This window comes from Ochotona princeps, chromosome 12 (genome assembly GCF_030435755.1).
Source record: "Ochotona princeps isolate mOchPri1 chromosome 12, mOchPri1.hap1, whole genome shotgun sequence".
NCBI lineage: Eukaryota > Metazoa > Chordata > Mammalia > Lagomorpha > Ochotonidae > Ochotona > Ochotona princeps.
This window is the reverse complement of record NC_080843.1, coordinates 12,197,287-12,217,267: the sequence shown is the minus strand read 5'-3', so window position 1 is coordinate 12,217,267 and position 19,981 is coordinate 12,197,287. Positions and strand designations below refer to the sequence as shown.

The window sequence follows — 19,981 nt, the reverse complement described above, 5'->3', positions numbered from 1 at the left end:
AAGTAAGCTTTATATTTTAGTTACAACTATGGTCTCGATGCATCTCCAAAACTGTAACTGGCATCTTATTTGCCAAACAATGAGTTAAATTCCTTACACTTATAAGTAAACTATATCTTTGTTATAAAAATTGGATGATTGTGATCATTTACTTAAACTGTTGAGTTTCTAGGGTTCAAGGGTATTAATTATTCAGGACAATACAAAAAAATTCAGAGTATCAATTCATGTCTAGGGAATTCCAAAGCAATTTTGGCAATTTAAACAGAAAGAAAGGAAATTAAGAAATGATGTAGGTAGTAGCAATGATACTGAGAAATAACCTATTATCTAATGAGTTCAGATATTTATACAACCAATTACTGTCTAAGTATAAAATACTAGGGAGAGGAGAAAAGGGTAGAGATAACATTGCTACAATGTTAGTAAAAGACAGGATATTATGAAGTCAGAATACATTCACATAATAGCTTAAATAACTACTAGCTTTGCAACCTTGGGTAATTATCTGATATCCCATAGGTCTATTTATTTGTACTGAAGGGAAAATTCTACTTAGATCCTGTAGTCAGTGAATTTGTCAAAATGACTTGCAAATTGCCTAAGACAGCAAAAATTACATGTGTAGCACTCAATGAACACTTTTCTCCTTTTTGCAAACCTTCACCTAAAATATTAACGAAGAATACACCAAGGAGAATGAAGACCTAAATGTGTATCATTCATGATTAAACATCTATGTAATTACAAGTACATGAATATATACATGCAATTTCTTTAAAGGATATTGAAGAATCTGATAGCACTCCTTGTTCTGGAACAGATCTAGAGTCTTTTATTAAGTTGTGGTGTTTGTTGGTGGTGGTGGTTTGTTTTTATCATTTGTGTACAACTCTCAAAAACAAATCAAGTTCCTGATGCTGGCCTGGCCCCGCCCTTGCGCTTGGGGCCATTTGTGAAATAAGCCAGCAGAACAAAGCTCTCACTCTTCCTCTTTCTCTCTCAAAGGTGGGGCGGGGGACACATGACACAGCAGGTAAATCCACTTCCTGCCAAACCTTCATTCCATAAGGGTACCAATTTATGTCCCCGTTTGCTCTACTTCAATCCAGCTTCTTGTTGCTAATGTTTGGAAAACTGAGTAGAAGCTGACTCAAGTATTTCAATCTCTGACTTCCATGTGGAGACCTGGACAAAGTTCCTGACTCTTGGATTGGCTTGGCCCAGATTCAAGCATGACGGCCAATTAGAGTGAATTAGCTATAAAGGGTAATGCTCTTTCCTGCTAATTCACTCTGCAACCCTTTCAAATAAATATTTTTTTTAAATAAAATTTTACAAGGATCTATTACATTCTTCTGCTTCTATCTGACTTAATTATTGGCATTTAATACAAGATGTGACTTAAAATATTGTCAATATTTGGGTATTTGAAGCACAGAATAAAAAGAATTTTAACAGTCCAAAACAGCATCTCATTACACTAATTCTCACTTCTGCAGATGAAGAGATGTGAATTGCAACATCATCATTATTCATGTAATACTATTTATTAAAGTTAAAAATTTAGCTATGAAAGTCATACTTTGCATCAGAAATAAAACTTCTTACATTGGAGAAAATTTTTGGAATCATTCACACAATTCTTAACTGAAACCTATGAACTCAAATACCATTAATGTCAGCTGGATAATTATTTTCAAAAAATGATTGTCATCAGTACTAAGGACATCTATATAGAATATTTATTTAATATTATTCCTTCAAATCACTGATTGTTGGGAACTGAAAGGCTACCAATCAAATAATTCTAGTAGGTAATATAAAAGGATAAATTTTTAAAATGTAATAATTTTTCAAAAGCTCAAGGTACAATGCGCACACTTTTTCAAGAAATCCTACTTCTTGAAGAAGGGACAAACATACCAGACGAGTAGATGCCAAGGTAAGTACGTAGGAAACATGAGGTAAGAGCAGGACACCCCTCAAAGAACACAACAATTCTCCAGTGTTATACATTGATCTCAAAGAAACTACGAAGTGTCAAAAACCAGAATTCAAATGACTGGAAGAAAAGTCAATGGGATGCAACAGAATACAGATAATTTAAGTGAGGAAATCAAGAAGTGTCATGAATCAAAATATTACATATGTAACAGGATCAAAATAATCAAGTAAAAATTTGATATGAAATCTTTAATCAGCAAAATAAAAAAATATGATTGACAGCTTAATATAATAGACCAAGTGGAGGACAGAATTTGATTTCAAGGACAAGACTTTTGAAATAACTCAATTGGATCAAGTAAAAATAAAATTAAAAGGAATGAAGAAAATCTTTGTGAGGTTTGCGACACTATTAAATGATGAAGTATGTGTGCTTTAGATTTTCCTGAAGAGGAGGAAGTGGAAAAAGTCACTGAGAACCTGCTAACTCATAGTAACTGAAAACTCCCCAGGTCTTAAAAGATACATGGACATTCAGATTTTATGGGAAGCTCAAAAGACCCCATACGGACTCAACCTAAAAAAAAGTCTTGTCCAAAGCTTATTGTAGTCAAATTATCAAAAGCTAAGGACAAGGAGAGGATCCTAAAGGTAGTAAGAGAAAAGCAGCAAGTTACATAGAAAGCAAAATCAGAGCAAGGGCAGATTTCTCGGCAGAAATCCTAAAGGCCAAAACACAAGATGAATTAAAAAATATTACAAAAAACACATTCTTTCATCCAAGACTGTTATATCCAGTGAAGTCATCATTTAGAAGTGAAGGAGATTTTTTCAGATAAGCAAAAACAATTCACCACCATAGAATTAGCCTTCAAAGAAATTCAGAAAATAGTCCTCTACTTGAAGTAAACATCATGAAAACACGGGACACACCCAAATTCACCAACAGACACAATAAAAATCAATAAGCACATCAATAATAGATGTTCATTCTTATCTACCAATATTAACCTTGAATGTAAGTCAATTTAATTCAACAGCCAAAAGATTTATGTTGTTTCAATGAAAAAAAAAAATGAAGATCCCTCCCTATTATATTCTGCCTACAAGGAACTCAGACTGAAAAAGATGAGCTGGAAAAAGATTCACCATGCAAATGAAAAGCAAAATTGAACAGATGAAGTCAGATAAAACAAACTTTAAACCAAAAACTAGTAAGAAACCAAGAAGGACATTACATGTTGTTAAAATGTTCAGTTCAGCAAGGCATGAAAATCAATAAATATGTACCCAACACAAAATCACCCAGATATATAAAACAAATACCAGACCCAAAAGGAGATAGCCTCCAGTACTATAGAGGGTGACCTAAAATTCCATTCACATCAGTGGACAAATCATCCTAACAAAAACTCAATAAAGATACATCAGAGTTGAAATACTATTGAGTAAATGAACCGAACACAGGACATTTCACTCCACAGCTTGACAACACATTTTTCTCATCAGCACATGGGACATTTTCTAGGATAAACTATATACTACAAATCAAGTATCAGTAAGTTAAAAAAAAGTGAAGTCATACCATGTATCTTCTCAGACCACAAAAGAAAAAAGGTAGAAATCAACAAGAACAACAGAATACTAATACACAAAAATTAAATCACAGACTACTCAATGGTCAATAGGTCACTAAAGAAACTAAAGACGAAATAAATTTTCTTGAAATAAATGAAAATAAGAAACCATATCAAAACCTGCAGGATATAGAATAGGCTGTATTAAGAGACATTTATAATATTAAGCACCTGCATAAAAAAGAGAAATAACTCAAACAAAGGATCTAATGATGAATCTTGAAGACAGAAAACAAGAATAAATCAAACCCCAAATCAGCATCAGGTGAGAAATAATGATCAGAACAGTAATAAATTCAATAGAAACTGGAAAGCTACTAAAAAGATCAAGAAACATGGGGCCAGCATTGTGGTACAGCAGGTAAAGCCAACACCTGTAACCCTGACATCTCATCTAGGTGCTGGTTCTCCTACCTGCTCCACTTTCAAGATCCCTGTTAACGACCTGAAAAAAAAAAATCAATGGAAGACAGCCCAAATATTTGGGTCCATGCCACCCATATGGGAGATCCAGAGGAAGCCCCTGGCTTCTAGCTTTGGCCTGGCTCAGCCCCACCTGTTGAGGTTTCTGGGGAGTCAATTAGTGGATAGGAGATCTTTCCCTTCACTGCATTAACTCTGGCTTTCAAATAAACAAATTTTTAAGAAGATCTATTTTTTTTTTTACACATCATAGACAAAACCCATGATACAATTAAAAAAAGGGGTCCAAATACAAAGTTTTGCATGTTTCACAACAATTTGTTTACATTTTTAAAATCTAATGTTTTATGGCATTTTGGTATAATTTATATCCTAAAATAAAAAGCTAGTGAATACAAATATTCTCGTATTATCAAGCTTTTCAACATATATCCCATGTGGATATAGGTGTTTGAAAATTAACCTTTTTAAGAAATTTCTGCTATTTCATCTCTCTATAAACCCCACTTTCACTAGAAGTTGACATTAGTTTACCTTGAATTAGCCTTCTTCAGTAGCTTTTTAATTTCATTAATTTTACAGGTGTGCTTCTCATGGATAACCACAAACGCATTACAACCATCTGGTGGTGGCTCATCAGCTGCAAGCTTAAGATTTCAAAGATTCATTTAGCTACGGTAGTTGACAATTACAATATTTTTAAAACACACATTACTTTGACTAAAATAATTCACTAATTGTAAGTTCTTGGTATGATTAAGGTTAAAAGCACACATATATAGGTCAAATCCATGAAACATGTGAACAAAATCACCTTTATCCTAGGAAATATAGAAAACTATCAAAGTTTTCATTATTACATTTAAATAGTTGACTTCATAACCTTCTCAAATTACAACTGTATTTTTATAATTATAACTATAAAATTAGTCCATTATATTACACTCAATGTAATATCATAGACAGAGTCCAGCACTGCATACAATTTTGTAGATCACTTTATATTAACCACATACCTCTTTGTCAAGGCAGGCTGGGTGTTTTTACATACCTGTTGAAACATATGAACAGCTGGAGAGTATGCCCTTATAGAAAAAGCAAACTTTAAAAGATTGATGTGTATATCATCTAAAAACTGTCCTGCTTTCTTCAGGATTAAGTTGTAGTAAGAATAATCTGATTCTATAAAAAGAAGTTTTAAAAATGATGTTAGTATTTTATACTCAATAAACTGGCAAGCCCTCATTATAAGGTAACCATTGTCATATAAACTCAACTTCAGTCTGGTTATAGAGAATTTGAGATAAATGGGAAAATAATAACATCTCTGTTCTGTCACTAAGTATTGTGGATCTTCCAGGAGTCAACATGAGACCAGGTGAAAACAATCTTACCACTAAAATCTAGAAGATGTGGCACTTTTGATTATTGTTAAAACCTTAACTTGGAGTGAGTTAAACAGCAGGTCCTATCTAAAATCTAAGCTTTAGAATAGCAAATTTTAAAGTATGACTACTAATAAATTTTATAGTATGACTCTCAAAAACTTCTATTGAGATTAAGCAACCAAGTTAATTAGTGTGGACAGAATACTTCAGGAGACAGAATTTGAAACAGACCTTCAAGAATTACTTGTCTGCAGCTGTAACTACCTGGCTGCTGGGTCCTGGGACCATTCAAGGCTGCTGAAGTCTTCTGCCCGGCCTTGAGGTCATTCTGCAGGAGTCACCATTTCACTGCTCCATGTTTGCATGTACTTAGAGTATTGGTCAACAGGATGGCATTTAAATCTTGGTAAGCCAGACACCTCAATGAGAAGGTAGCTCATCATTTGTCAGGAAGGCCACTGTTGTTCCTCACCAATTGGCCAGGAAAAATCACACTTCTTAAAAAAGATTTATTGATATTTATAGAGAGAAGCAAAGATCTTCCATCCATTGGTTGATCCCCCAAAATGGCCAAAAGGGCCCGGGCTGAGGTGACCTGAAGCCAGGAGCTTCTTCCAGGCCTCTCACATGGGTGCCTAAGGACTTGGACTATCCTCCACTGAATTCCCATGCCGTAGGAAGATGGATGGGAAGTGAAGCAGCTGGGATATGACTCAGCGCCCATATGGGATACCAGCACTTGCAGTTAAGGATTAACACACTAAGCCATCACACCATCCCAGGAAATCACACTCTGAAGTGGGCAGCACAGCAATTACTCAAGAGCTATCATTCCAAGATTTATTCATCAAGCATCAACAAGGGAGCAAACTTTACATAACCAAGAAGGAACTAAAGTGAGTTCTGTATAATTAGCTGCAGAAATAAGACTAAATTTGGGGATTAAGATTGTAAGAAGACTATGCAAATGTTGTATGTTCTGATGATGCAGAAAAAATTCCACTAAACAAACTGTAATAAAAAGAAACTGATCTCAGTGGTTCCTCAGTAATTACTGGCCAAGAGCAAAAAATTATTGAAATTAAAATAGCAAGTTATAACAATGTCAGTACTTAACAAAGCTAAGCAAAGAATATTTACGAACAAAAACCAAGAGCCATTACTGCTCTTGTAATATAGACAGACAATAGGATATAAACGGACAGTGTCTAGAGAAACAGGAGATCAAGGACTTAGGGCCTTCATGTTATTCCTTTAGTCTAAAATTCAAGTTTAGCCAAGTCCTTTTTCATTAAGTCTAAGCTTAATTGTCATTTATTTCAGAATGATTTTGATATCCCAAGCTTGGCTCCTATTACACACTCAATTTGGCTTTCTATGCTATCTCCAGAACAATTCTAAAACTGCAATTACACAATGATTTTTAGAATTCTTTCATTCTGTCTCCCATCGGCCCATAAGCTGTGAAGAAACATCCTTTCTAGTCTTTCAAATGAACATATTTACACTTTTGGAAAATATAATAATAAAATAAAATTTATTTTATTATGTTTATTCTAGACAATAATATCTTCCAAATCCAATGATCCTACTTGTAAACCTTCATCTCTTTACTGAAGAGGAGACAGATAAGAAAAAACAGTGTGAGTGCTCCCATCTGCCACTTCACTTCCTAATTGCCGCAACAGCCAAAGCTAGGTTAGGATCAAACCTGGGAACCCAAGCAGAGTGCAGTAGCCTAGTGGCTAAAGTCCTCGCTTTGCACACTTTGCCAGGATCCGATATAGGCACTTGTTCAAGCGTCAGCGGCCCCACTTCCTATCCAGCTCCCTACTTGTGGCCTGAGAAAGCAGTCAAGGACGGCCGAAGGTCTTGGAATCCTGTACCCACATGGTGCAGGATTGGCTCCTGATTGGCTCAGCAAAGGCCATTGCAGTCACTTAGGGAGTGAATCATCAGATAGAAGATCTTCCTTTCTGTCTCTCCTCCTCTCTGTATATCCCACTTTCCAATAAAAATACATAAATCTGAAAAAAAGAAAAAGCTGGGAACTCAATCCAGATCTCCCACATACAGAAGGATCCCAGTTACTTCAATAATCATTTTCACCTTCCACCTTTCACCTTCCTACATTGACAGGAAGCTGAAACCAGGAACCAGATCCAAGGATCGAATGCAGGCACTCCAGTGTGGTAACGCAGGAATCCTAATCAGTACCTCAAACATTAGGCAGATACCCCATGCCCTAATCCAGGAGTTCTAAGTAGTTGACTTAATAGGCAGGCTCTTCATCCCCTATTTCTTTGACAAACTTTGTCAACTTCTCTGACAATTCCCAGGTGACTTAACAGCACGTAGGAGTCACAGTAAGTTTTCTCCCCAAATATAAAAAAAACATGCAAGTAAGATTTTCCTTCAGTCACACAAAAAATGAGAAGTATCTTTAAGAATATATTTAAAAATACATAGTCCTTAAAGGACAAGGAAACAACCCAAAAAGGAGTTGACTTCCATGGAACCAGAAGTGAACAGACAGTAACATGAGTGGTATCTTACAAGTGAGATTGTCCACGCCTGTCAGAATCTTCTGTGAGGTCCAGGGACAAACCTGGCGAGTAGATGCCTAATATTTCCATTCTGTCTATATTGCTGATAATATCAATCACTTCGCAATTAATGTTGTCCTGGCTTTCATGTGTAGGCTTTCACTGATCTCTACGGTTACTCTTCTTCAGTTTCTAGTACCTGTTATTCCTCTCACCATCCCTTAAACACGGGTATTATTCAAGGTTCTGCCATTAGGCCCTATCTTACTCTCATTTTGTGTATTTCCCTATAGCTTCAATTGCGGTCTTTATGCTGCTAACTCAGGATTTACACCCTTTATTCCAGCTTCTTTTTTAACCTAAATCTGTCACTCATATCTGCATCTGGGTATCTGACAACCTCTTCAAATGTGACACATTCAAACTACATTCTCCTACATGCTGGTACTCAATTTTAAGTAACAGATATAATCATTACATTTTCTGCGCATCTTTTACATAGCAATATACAAGCATTTTTACTTTCACAGAAACCATTAGTATCTACAAGGACTTACAGAATGACATTTTTATATGCTAAACAAGTAGTGATGTGAAAACAAACAGGTAATTTGAAGTCAGATATAATTTTCTGATATTTATAACTCACCACATAAAATTACATAGGTTAACATGTCAGTTGAATCTTGAGACATCAATAAATGTAATTCTGCAGTATTATATATTTCAAAAAACAGTATTTATTTTAATAGGCATTAATTTGCTGATACACAGCAAAGTATTCACTCAATGATATGTAACTATTTGTTGCATTACAAAACTTCAAATTTGTAATTTGGGGGCAATTCGATAATTAGGCTTACCCTTTTAAAAAATCTGCTTATTTGAAAGGCAGAATTAAGGAAGCAGGAAGAAAGAGGAGAAAATGAAAAAACATGAATGAGAATTTTCCATCTGCTAGTTCACGCCTGAAATGGTTATAATGGCCTGAGCTGGACCATCAGAAACCAGGACCTTCATTCATGTCTCCTACATGAGTAGTAGAGACCAAACACTTGGGCTATCTTCTGCTGCATTCCAAGTCATACCAGCAAGCAGCCATACTTGAACCAGAGCAGCTGGTGCCATCTGCATTTGGCACAGTGCTTAGGATTCCAATTGAGACACTGTATTCCATGTTAGAATCACTGAATTTAAGCCCCAGTGCCAATCAACAGGCTTCTAGCTCACTTGCTCCCTACTACCAGCTCAAGTGGTTTGGTTCTTGCCACTCATGCGGCAGAACAGAATTCTTGGCTCCCATCTTCAGCTTGGCTCCAGCCCTGGCTGTTTTAAGTTTGGAGAGTAAACCAGGTGTGAGAACTCGGTCTTTGATACAATTTTTTTTTTTTAATTAGCGTTCAGGGCACAGTGCGGTAGCCTAATGGCTAACGTCCTCTCCTTGAATGAGCCAGGATCTCATATGGGCACCAATTAGTGCCCCGGCACTAATTTCCATCTAGATCCCTGCCTGTGGCCTAGGAAAGCCCCTGAGGACAGGCCCAAAGCCTTGGGACATGGGAGATCCAGAAAAAGCTCCTGGCTTCCAATTGGCTCAGCTCCAGGTGCTGCAGCTACTTGGGAGGGAATGAACCAGTGGATGGAAGATACTTCACTCTCTCCAACTCTTGGTAAATCTGACTTTCCAATAAAAGTATATATATCTTTAAATAAAAACATTAACATTCAAAATTGGGAAGAGCAATTTTGAGTATTATTTTTCCAAAACACTGAACATTAATATAAGGCATTTCTTGTTTACAGACTGGGACTAACATATTACAGATTTTAGGTGACAATCAGTTTTGATGTTTTAAAGATTTTTTTATTATTATTGGAAAGCCGGATATACAGAGAGGAGAGAGAGAGAGGAAGATCTTCCATCCGATGTTTCACTCCCCAAGTGAGCTGCAACGGGCCGGTGCGCACCGATCCGATGCCGTGAACCAGGAACCTCTTCCAGATCTCCCACGCGGGTGCAGGGTCCCAAAGCTTTGGGCCATCCTTGACTGCTTTCCCAGGCCACAAGCAGGGAGCTGGATGGGAAGTGGAGCTGCCGGGATTAGAACCGGCGCCCATATGGGATTCCGGGGCGTTCAATGCGAGGACTTTAGCCGCTAGGCCACGCTGCCGGGCCCAACCAGTTTTGGTGTTAACTATTATGAAATCTGACAAGAGCACACATCAAAATGTTCATTAAAAATGGAATTAAAAGACATTGGGCTCAAACATCTGGCTCAAGTGTTTAAGTAAGCTAGCATTGGCTTTTGTAGGTGTCTAGATAGTGAATCAGTGACTGAAAGAACTCTGTTTTCTGCTTTTCAAAAAAAAAAGTTAAGCTAACAATATTTGGCAATAAAAATGTGAAATCAAGTGTCTTTATCACAGGCATTCCATGTATTTTTAAAATTCTCTCATATCAATTCTATTTTTACTTGATTGCCAAAACTAAAATTACTAGGACAAATAGGAAAACAGAAAACAGTTTCCCCATATTTGGAAATAAAGACTACTCCAACGACCAGAGTCTCTCCACGCCCCAGTCCTGCTCCAGGTTCCTGGCTCTGGCCTGGCCCAGCGGAGCCCATTTCAAGCTTTCTGGAGGAAATGGCAGATGTGACATCTGTTTGACTCTCAGAAACATACTGTTTTAAAATGTCTAAGAAAGGTATTACTAACTTGCACTTAAATGTGGTTACATAGCTTTTGAAGAAAACAGTATAAATTCCTTTGGAGTTTGACTAAAAATATTCTAGTAACAATACAGCACTGCAAGTCAGCAAACACTGTCCAAACATATAGACTATAATAACACAAGAGTAAACCCTACTGTAAACTACAGAATCCTGCTAAGGGTGAGGTGTCCATGTACATTTACAAATTGTAATAATCATGCCACTCTAGTGGGGGACATGTTAATGAGGGGGCTGTTCGCCTATGGGGACAGAAAGTATACAGAATCTCGACATTTTGCTCAATTTTGCTTTGAACTTAAAACTGTTCTTAAAAAAATAGTATCTTAGAATGTGTACAATTCCTAGATATAAAACTATTTCAAGGAAACCTAGATGAAAACAAACTATCACAACAATTTGTTTTATTATAAAGCAATTGCTACTGATTACATGAGTTTTCTTACAACCAAGTATTAGGGTTTTCATGAAAAAATACTTGGGATGTTTTCTGTTAAAGAGCTTTCCATATTTAAGGCTTAGATTTACTAACCCAGCACAGATTCTCAGTCATTAGAATTAAAGACAATTATATCCAATTTGTACACAGGAAAACAAAGTACACAAGTTAAAATGTGTATATAACTTACCTGCGTTCTTATAAATTGCTAATTCTTTTACAGTTTCCAAAAACTGCCAAAATTTTTCATTACTTTCTTCTGCCATAAATTCACTATAAAAATAAAAATTAATAAACGTAAAGGAAATGTGGTTTATATACTATCAACCTCCAAAAACTAATGTAATGTTACTGATTTTCATTTATTGTTAACACAGAAAGAGATTAAACTGATGGTTCCTTCTTAAATGTATAAAGTCAGGAAACGATTACATGAGAAATTCAGCTTTATTAGCAACAAAAAATGATACAATCACCTTTCCATATGAAATATTACTAAGAAATAAAATCTTCAAACAAAATCATTCCATAACACTTCATGCAAGTCCTCAATTTTTTCTTTTAACTATTGGTATAAAAAATTGTCTGGGGACGAGCGCAGTGGCACAACAGCTAAACCTCGACTTCAAGCACCAGCATCCCATACAGGTGCCAGTTCATGGTCTGGCTGCTTCACTTCCAATCCAGCTTCCTGCTTGTGGCCTGGGAAAGAAGGAGAGAACAGTCCAAAGACTTGGGGTCATGCACTCACATGGAAGACCTGCAGGAAGCTCCAGGCTCCTGGCTTCAGATTGACTGAGCTCTGGCCATTGTGACCATTTGGGGAGTGAACCAGTACATGGAAGATTTGTCTCTGTGACTCTCAAATTTTTTTACATTCTTCAAAGATTTTACTATAAACAAAATACCTTAATTTAAAAACTGACAGGAAATCACATATTGCACTAGGTTGCTGGCTTTTAGCACCCAGAAGTGCCTAATTTTCTACAGTATACATAAGAAAAAAAAATGGAACAGGCCTTCCAAAACTTTAGAAATAGTGCTACCTAAAATAATGCAAAACATACCTAAAACATCCACAAAAAGAAAAAAACCATTTAAACTAGAAAGAAAATAGCTACCAATTATACGGTACCAAAACTTTGTTATTACCCAACTTATTCTTCTCTAACCCAGGTCAACCTAAACTAATGCTTATTCTAAGAAGAAATTGCTGAGGATATCCAAACCACATTCATAACTAACTGCCACAAGTCTGAGATGGCCAATAAACGGGGAGAGGGGAGGAAGGAGAGGAGAAAAACTAATTCATCAATACAAACTTTAAAAAAGAAATCGCAATTTAAAGTAATCAGTAACTTCAAAACAACTACTGTCACTTTGTACAACTCAATGATTCTCTTAAAAAAATGAAGGAAACTTGAAAGCAAAAGAAACAATAGGAAACACTAAATGTGACATGGCCCAAACAGGCAAAAATATGGTACAAAATCCTACAAAAATGAACACTGAACATTCTACTGACTTGACCAAATACTGAGTATCCTTTACTTTGAACTTTTCTTTCAGATTTTAGAATATCTGAATATACTTTAGTTCCAAGTCTAACCATGAAGTTGATTTATGTTTTGGCTGCACCGTCCAACACGCTCTGGAACCACTTTTATACAATGTTCTAGGTGCACCTGTACTTTTACTGCAATCCATAATGAGGTCAGATGTGGAATTTTCTACTTCTAATGTTAGGCTGGTACTCAAAATATTTAGAAGTTTAGATCATGTGGGGGGGGGTTCTGATTTTTAGTTAATATGAATTGAATATTATCAGAATAAAGTTATAGGAAAAATACACATATTGTTTCTTGGTTTTTAAAGGTAGAGTTACAGAGTGAGGCACAGAGAGATCTATCCGTTCACATCCCAAGTGGCCACAACAGCTGGGGCTGGGCCAGGCAGGGGCCAGAAGTTCCTTCCAGGTTTCCCACCTGGGTGACAGGGGCCCAAGCAAATGGGTTATCTTCTGCTGCTTTCCCAAGCACATTAGCAAGGAGCTGCAAGGGAAACGGCTCAGCCAGGACTTGAACCGACATCTGTATGTGATGGTGTCTCGGGCAGTGGCTTTACTTACTATGCTACAATGCCGATCCTACCTTTTTTTCTTTTAAAGCAGAATGGTTAAAGAAATAGGCTTTTCACCTGCCATTCACTGTCACACAGAATAAACAGATTTGGTAGAGAAGGATGAAGACCAGTAAATAAAACATACAGTGAGGAGGATTTCAGCTATGTAATAAGGAACTTACTGATAATTTAATCTGCCCATGAATAACACTGAGCATTCAGTCTGGATTATCCAAACAGACCAGTTTCCTCAGGTCAGTTTAGGGCAGAGGTCATTCTGAAGTGCACTGAAACACACACCTTACCATTAAAAACATCCTTTCCACACATCATTAAATACCTAACCTTTTTCTGAGCTACACTTTGTCAAAATACACATGAATAGTCCTTAGAAGTTCACATTTAAACTGGAAATTAGTATACATGATGTCTTTCAATAATGATTACAACAGAAAGACTAACCAAACGCTATGACAGAATAGAAACATACTCATTCCGTCAAAAAAAAAAAAAAAAAAAACCACGATCGAAGAATATGCTACGGCACAAATAAGGTATCAATAAGGAAAGGATGGTGGTATAGCAGTACTCAGATTACTATCCCAGAGCCACTGTAAGACACTCGCACAAACTCTGGTGGCTCAACAGAAATGAAACTTATTCCCTCATGGTTCTTGAAGAAAAAAAATCTGAAGTTAAGGTTTTGACAGGGTTGATGTAACAGATTCCAGGGTTCAGGACAAGGATGAATCTCTTTTGGGGTGAGCATAACTGAAGCCACCTTCTCCCTGGCTTTTAAAAGTGCACATATGGGTGCTGCCACAATAGCACCAGTATCCTGTATGCATGCCAGTTCGTGTCCTAGCTACTCCACCTCCCATCCATCTTTCTGTTTATAACCTGGAAAAGCAGCAGAGGATGGTTCAAGCCCTTGGAAGCCTGCACACACACGGAAGACCTAGAAGAAGCTCCTGGGTTCCAGCTTCAGAACAGTTTAGCTCTGGTCTTGCAGCCATTTGAGGAGTGAACCAGCAGGCAGAAGATCTTTCTATGTTTTCTCTGTAAATCTACCTCTCAAACAAAAATAAAAATAAATCTTAATAAAAACAGCCAAATGAAACTCCACATATGTCCTATGTGTAAAAAAAAATATATATTCACTTCCTCAGACTCTACTAGAATCTTAGTCTGATTCCGGGGCATCTGTAAGTATTATCCATCCTGGTTAAAATCCTTTTCCAAATGTGCATTTAGCAAACAAAAGAAAACAAGTTCACTATTTCCAAAATGCAGTAGTGACATAGGATGGACATCCCTAGTCCAGAAGGGAAAAACTGAAAGGAATGAAAGGGCTCCAGGAACGTCCCACGCAAGTGCAAAAGTCAGCAGGCAAATTCCACGGTTTGAGGTCTGAGGAGGACTGCAACCCAGCACTCCACACTGCATGCTGCCTGCTGTGGCTCTACATTCATAGGGAGTCTTTCCTGGGTAAGAACGTAAGGTTTACTTCCCACCGGCCTTATCAGTCCACTTGCTGCCCATAGAATTTTACAAGTCCGATAACCTCCTCATTTCATCTTATTTTTTGGTTCAAGTTGGCAGTGTTTGTACTATTATTCTCCAAATGGGGTTTGTCAGGGTCCACACCATTAAATGAGGATTCTACGGGACACTCCGTCTCTACCTGGCTTCTACTGGCATGGTTAGGAGGATCTAGCACTTGACTAATCTGAACAGCAAAAGACCGCTAACCCTCCCTTGGACTTTTCGGAAGTACACATTTCTGATACTGAGTTCCCCAATCTTAGCATCCCTTGCAATCTAAATGGGCTGAGAACTCCCAAACTCCAAGTGCTGATCCCTTGTTCCTTAGTTGTTCCTTCTTTCTCTCCTTGCTAATTCTCCTATAAACAGCAGAGAATCAGGCAGTATCTTTAACACTTTCCCTGGATTGTTGGGGCTTAACCACAGCATCAGCTGGCAGAAGCTAGCACTGGGGGGCAGTTCAGTCAAATTAAACCACCAAACCACCTGAAGAGCGCATAATCTGGGAGTGGGAGTGGCCTGGGAGGGAAACAGTGGACACCCCCCTCTTGGGTTACCACCACAACGGAAGGGCGCAAAAACTAGGATGGGGGCTGGGGTGGCTAGACAGAGTGACACCCAACAACATCCGTGAAGGCTAGACAGTTGAGCTGGTTAGATGGGACAAGCTCTTAATACCCACTGACATGTATGAGAGCAGAAGGGGATGTGGGACAGACTGGACTAGTCTGCTACACATGATGGCACACCAGGGTAGAGGGCGGGCCTGGCTGGGGTTATTGTGGGTCGCTCTGACTAGGCTGGGCTGCAGACCCCACTGGTTTACGCAAGGGTCCAGTATGTGATGGTCAGAACCAGGCTGGACAGCAAACACCCATTGGTTTCAGTGGAAAACAGGGATGGAAGTGGAACCAACCCAGCAACTGCAACCACCAGCTGATAAGGGCGATGGACTGTGCTGGGCCCTGTGCTTGCTGGTGCATACAGGAATCAGGTCTGGGAACACCTCACACAAAGTTTCTTCTGGGATCCCCCAATCGAGCTTTCGGTCTCCGAGCGCTAAACATCAAATGACAGAAGACAGAACAAGTCAATCAACCACCTCAGCTATATGTTGGCAATGAAAAGACCGGGCAACTGGAGACTATATGATGGACTGAATCAGTGGATTTTCCAACAACTGCATCGTGCCTGGAGTGGTGAGAGTGGCAGCAATACAGTTCTGTGGAACTATCAAAACCACTCCGCCGGCTCTACCTTCAGACCAGAGATGGTCTCCCAAGAAACTGATGAGCTTTTCTGGACAATAAGATGCTGGGCTTCTTGCCTGGTAGATGCTTGCAATGAAAGAATCTCAACTGAATTTGATTTGTGGTAAAGCAACAAGGTGGAGGAATACACCATGGGGCGGGGGAGAATCGCAGGGCCTATAAAACCATGTCACATAATACAATGTAATCCAAAAAAAAAGAAAGAAAAATGTAATACAGCAACAAGGTGGAGGAATCCACCATGGGGGGAGGGTACGGGGAGGGGTTGGGGCATCCCCAGAGCCTATGAAGCGGTCGCATAATGCAATGTAATTAATAAAATATATATAATCTATATCTATATAGTAAAAAACTTTCCCTGGAAACCTTTTCAACGAAGTTTATCACCTCTGGTTCTTTCCCACAAACTTTATAACCTGTTAGTCACTATCAAGAGTCTCCTTTTGTTTAAAATAAGGTGCCCCTCATAGTTTCATATTTCTAATATTTAGGTTGACAAAAACATTCTCTACCATTATAGAAGATTAGAGATTTCTTCATTTAAAATCTGCCCTTTTTAAAAGAAAACAAATTGGGGGGGGGGGGGGAGGCAGAGATACAGAGAGGAGATACAGAGAGAAAGATCTTCCATCCATTGGTCACTTCCCAAGTGGCTGCAACAGCTGGAGCTGAGCTAATCTGAAGCCAGGAGCTTCTTCCAGGTCTCCCACATGTGTGCAGAGTCCCAAAGCCTTGTGCCATTCTCCACTGCTTTCAAGCCACAAAAAGGGAGCTGGATGGGAAGTAAAGCAGGTGGGATATGAACCTGCACCCAAATTGGATCCCAGCGGATACAAGGCAAGAATTTAGCCACCACCAGGCTATCACACAGGGCTCCTTGCTTTAAGTCCTCACCGGAATCAATCACAAGACATCTTCTGGAAGTCTCAAATCCATTAGACTTTTATATCCTGTGTCTCAAAATCCCTCCAGGTGTGGTATATGACTTAGCTAATACAGGAATTTGTCCCAGCTGCATTCTACACGCTTTGGTTATTGCTTTGCTAAAGTTGTTATAAGCAATCACCACCGCTCCCCCCCCCCCCCCCCCGCTCCAGAAGGAAAACAAAACAAAAACAAACACACACACATCCTTACTGGCTTACAACAATATATACCCTCCATTCTGGAAGCCCAACACACAAAATCAGGGTGTTCTGGAAGCCCAACACACAAAATCAGGGTGTTGGCAGTGCTGCGGCCTCTCTCAAGTGTGCGGAGGAGACTGCCTTCTTGCCCCTTCTAGTTTTAGTGGCTTCAGGTGTTTCTGGGCTGCAACTGCCTAACTCCTTTCTGAATCCATCTTCACACCGACACCTGGTTCTCCCTGTCATTTGCAGTGTCCGACAATGGTACTGGACTTGGAGCCCAGGCATAATAAAACGATGCCATCTATCTTAAGCTCCGTAACTTCACAAACTTCAGAGTCAGGATGCGACTATCCTAATGATGCTAACCAGATTGGAATGGGAGGGGGTAGGCTTGATGAGGAAGGCCTGAGGGAGCATCCTACAGGGTTCCAACCCTAGGACTCTGAGGCAAGCCGAAACCCTGGCAGTCTGAGAAGGCAGAGTGAGGGATCATATCCAGCCGAGCTCTGGGGGAACCGGAGAAGTTAAGGAGTTCCACATGAAGCTGCGATCACTCAACAAAAACCTTTTAGTAGCTAGCACGGGCCAGGTTGAGGGATCAAGTCTCCCTTCAGGACCAAAAGCAGTGGGTGGGTGGGCTGCTCTGGCGCACAGATAACAATAGTTCTTATAGAACTGGACATGGTCTAACACACACACACACACACACACACACACACAAACCTTTCCATTTGTATTTCACTGAGGGAATGCTAAGGGGCAGAACCCAACAGTATATAATTTTGGTTCTGGAACAGTAAATGATACAAGAACCAGTTGCAGTAGAAAAGGAGGAAGATCGGACAGACGCAGCCTTCCCCACAGCCAGCCCGGCAGAGTGATGTCTAGAAACAAAATTGTCTACCTCAGTCTAAGCACTTGCGTCAAACACTCCATCGCCTTTCGTAAATGAATTAAACCAAGAGACATTCTGGAAACTGCCCTGGACGAGGAGTGGCAAGGGCCGGGGCTGACCACCGCGCTCTCCGAGTGCGGGCACGGGGACACCCGCCGCCCGCGTGAGGACCCCGGGGGTGAGGGGCCGCCAGCGCCCCCGGCCCCGCTCGCCCACCCCTGGGCGCCGGCACCCACCTCGCCTCCAGCAGCAGCGGGGTCTCGGGCCACTTGGCAGCCAAGCGGGCCGTCACCGCCTTGGCCGCCGAGGCCGGGCCGGCGCCGAGGAGCGAGAAGCACAGCAGCGCGGAGCGCAGGAGCAGCCGCACCGTGTGCCCAGCCGGCGCCATGGTGCTCGGAGCGACGCGCGAGCCGCCGCCGACGACGACGCGGCCCCCTGAGCGCCCGGCTGCCAGCTCCAGCCGCCTCCGCCCACTTCCGGTTGGGGGAGCTCGAGTCCGTTAGTCGGGGTGGACCCGGGCCGTGGCCCGGCGCATGCGTGTCCCACTCCGGCCTGTTTGGCGTGGGGAGCCGGCGGCCCCGGGACGCTGCCTCGGGGAGTCCCCGCCGGCTGGCCGCGCCGCCAGCCGGGTCACGTCGGAGCGCCCCGGACGGCGGCCGGATGGGGGGTGGCTCCGGGGTCGGGAAACGGGCGCCCCGAGACCCGGCTAGGGCCGCTGGAAATGCCAAAATCTGACAGAGAAGCCAAGAATCCCGTGGATGTTACCCACAACTTACCTAGGCCGGAGAAGAAAAGCACTCACCTCACACAGAGGGCTCCATCTTGCTTGCCTGTTAGGATCCTCTAATTTTGAAAGAGATTTTCAGCAGTGCTGGCTGCCCAATACACCCCACATTCCTTGAGGGTCTAGGGCCGGCCGGGGCTCATCGTGAGGCGCATTTTAAAAGCCGCTGGTGACTCCAGCCAGCCAGACGATCCCACAACTCGTTTCCTATGAGTGGTTCTCCAGCATCAGCTGCTCGCTGAGGGTAGGGCTCATTGGGTCTCGCCCCATTGTTGGAAGCCCGAGAACTTGGCTTTACCTGGGAACCACAGGTGTAGCCTTTCTACCCCGAGCTGAGGGGCAGCCTAGGTCTCACCTGGGAGTTCTTTAGAAATGTGGATCACAGGCCCCGGGCTGACTTCCTGATTGAGACTTTCCACTTAGCAGGCACCCAGGTGATTTTGATACGCATGCAAGTGTGCAGGTGAAAAGTGCTGAGAGGAGCTGGTATGCGCTGGATCGTTTTGTTAGAGTACTATGGCAGAAGAAACCGCAGCCAAAGGGGGAAGACAGTGATAGAGAGGCATCCGTCCTCTATTATTTTGTTTGTTTTTTCCTGTAGCTCCCTTGCTCTGTTGCATTTTAAGAACCATTCCCTCCCTCCCTTTTTTTTCTCATTACCCCTCTTTTGCTTATATCACTCCCTGGAAGTCTAGAAAGTCTACTCAAGACAGAACAGCTCTCACATGCGATGGTTTACTTACATTTCCGGATTTCTTCTGCGTGCCTTGAAATTTCCATTAGAGCTTTATTTTCTATAAGTCATACAGCACTAAGATCCTCACAGTTTTAATAAGTGCTTATCTGTTTCTCCTATTTCTACTGTCCTAGAGATAGTATATTTCCCAAGACCTCAGATCTTATTCCTTTTGAATGTCCCTGACAACCCTCAGGAACCTTTGTTTTATTGGCTGGAAGCAGAAAGCTAAGGCAAAAGAGCTTTAATTCTATTCACATGCAAGAAAGAAAATTATGAAACATAGAACTATGTGCTTTAACTCCTCATTTCCACTTATTTTGAGCTACGTTTTGTTCAAATTGTAAGGATTGGGACCATATCACATCGCTTCTCGGCCTTTTGGCT

General features: G+C 40.5%; 1 protein-coding gene across 2 annotated transcripts in view; it reads right to left on the bottom strand.

The window, feature by feature from the left end:
- Positions 1-18,542, bottom strand: part of UGGT2 (UDP-glucose glycoprotein glucosyltransferase 2) — a 120,221-nt gene extending 101,679 nt beyond the window's left edge. The window contains exons 1-4 of one of the 2 annotated variants that reach the window (XM_058670626.1): positions 18,311-18,542; positions 11,303-11,385; positions 5,059-5,189; positions 4,542-4,654 (exon numbers count right to left, since the gene is read on the bottom strand). In XM_058670626.1, the coding sequence (XP_058526609.1) occupies positions 4,542-4,654; positions 5,059-5,189; positions 11,303-11,385; positions 18,311-18,462 (479 nt within the window). In that variant the 5' untranslated portion in view covers positions 18,463-18,542. The remainder of the gene's footprint in view (positions 1-4,541; positions 4,655-5,058; positions 5,190-11,302; positions 11,386-18,310) is intronic. The other variant, XM_012926534.2, reaches the window with a different exon arrangement.
- Positions 18,543-19,981: the final 1,439 nt, after the last annotated feature.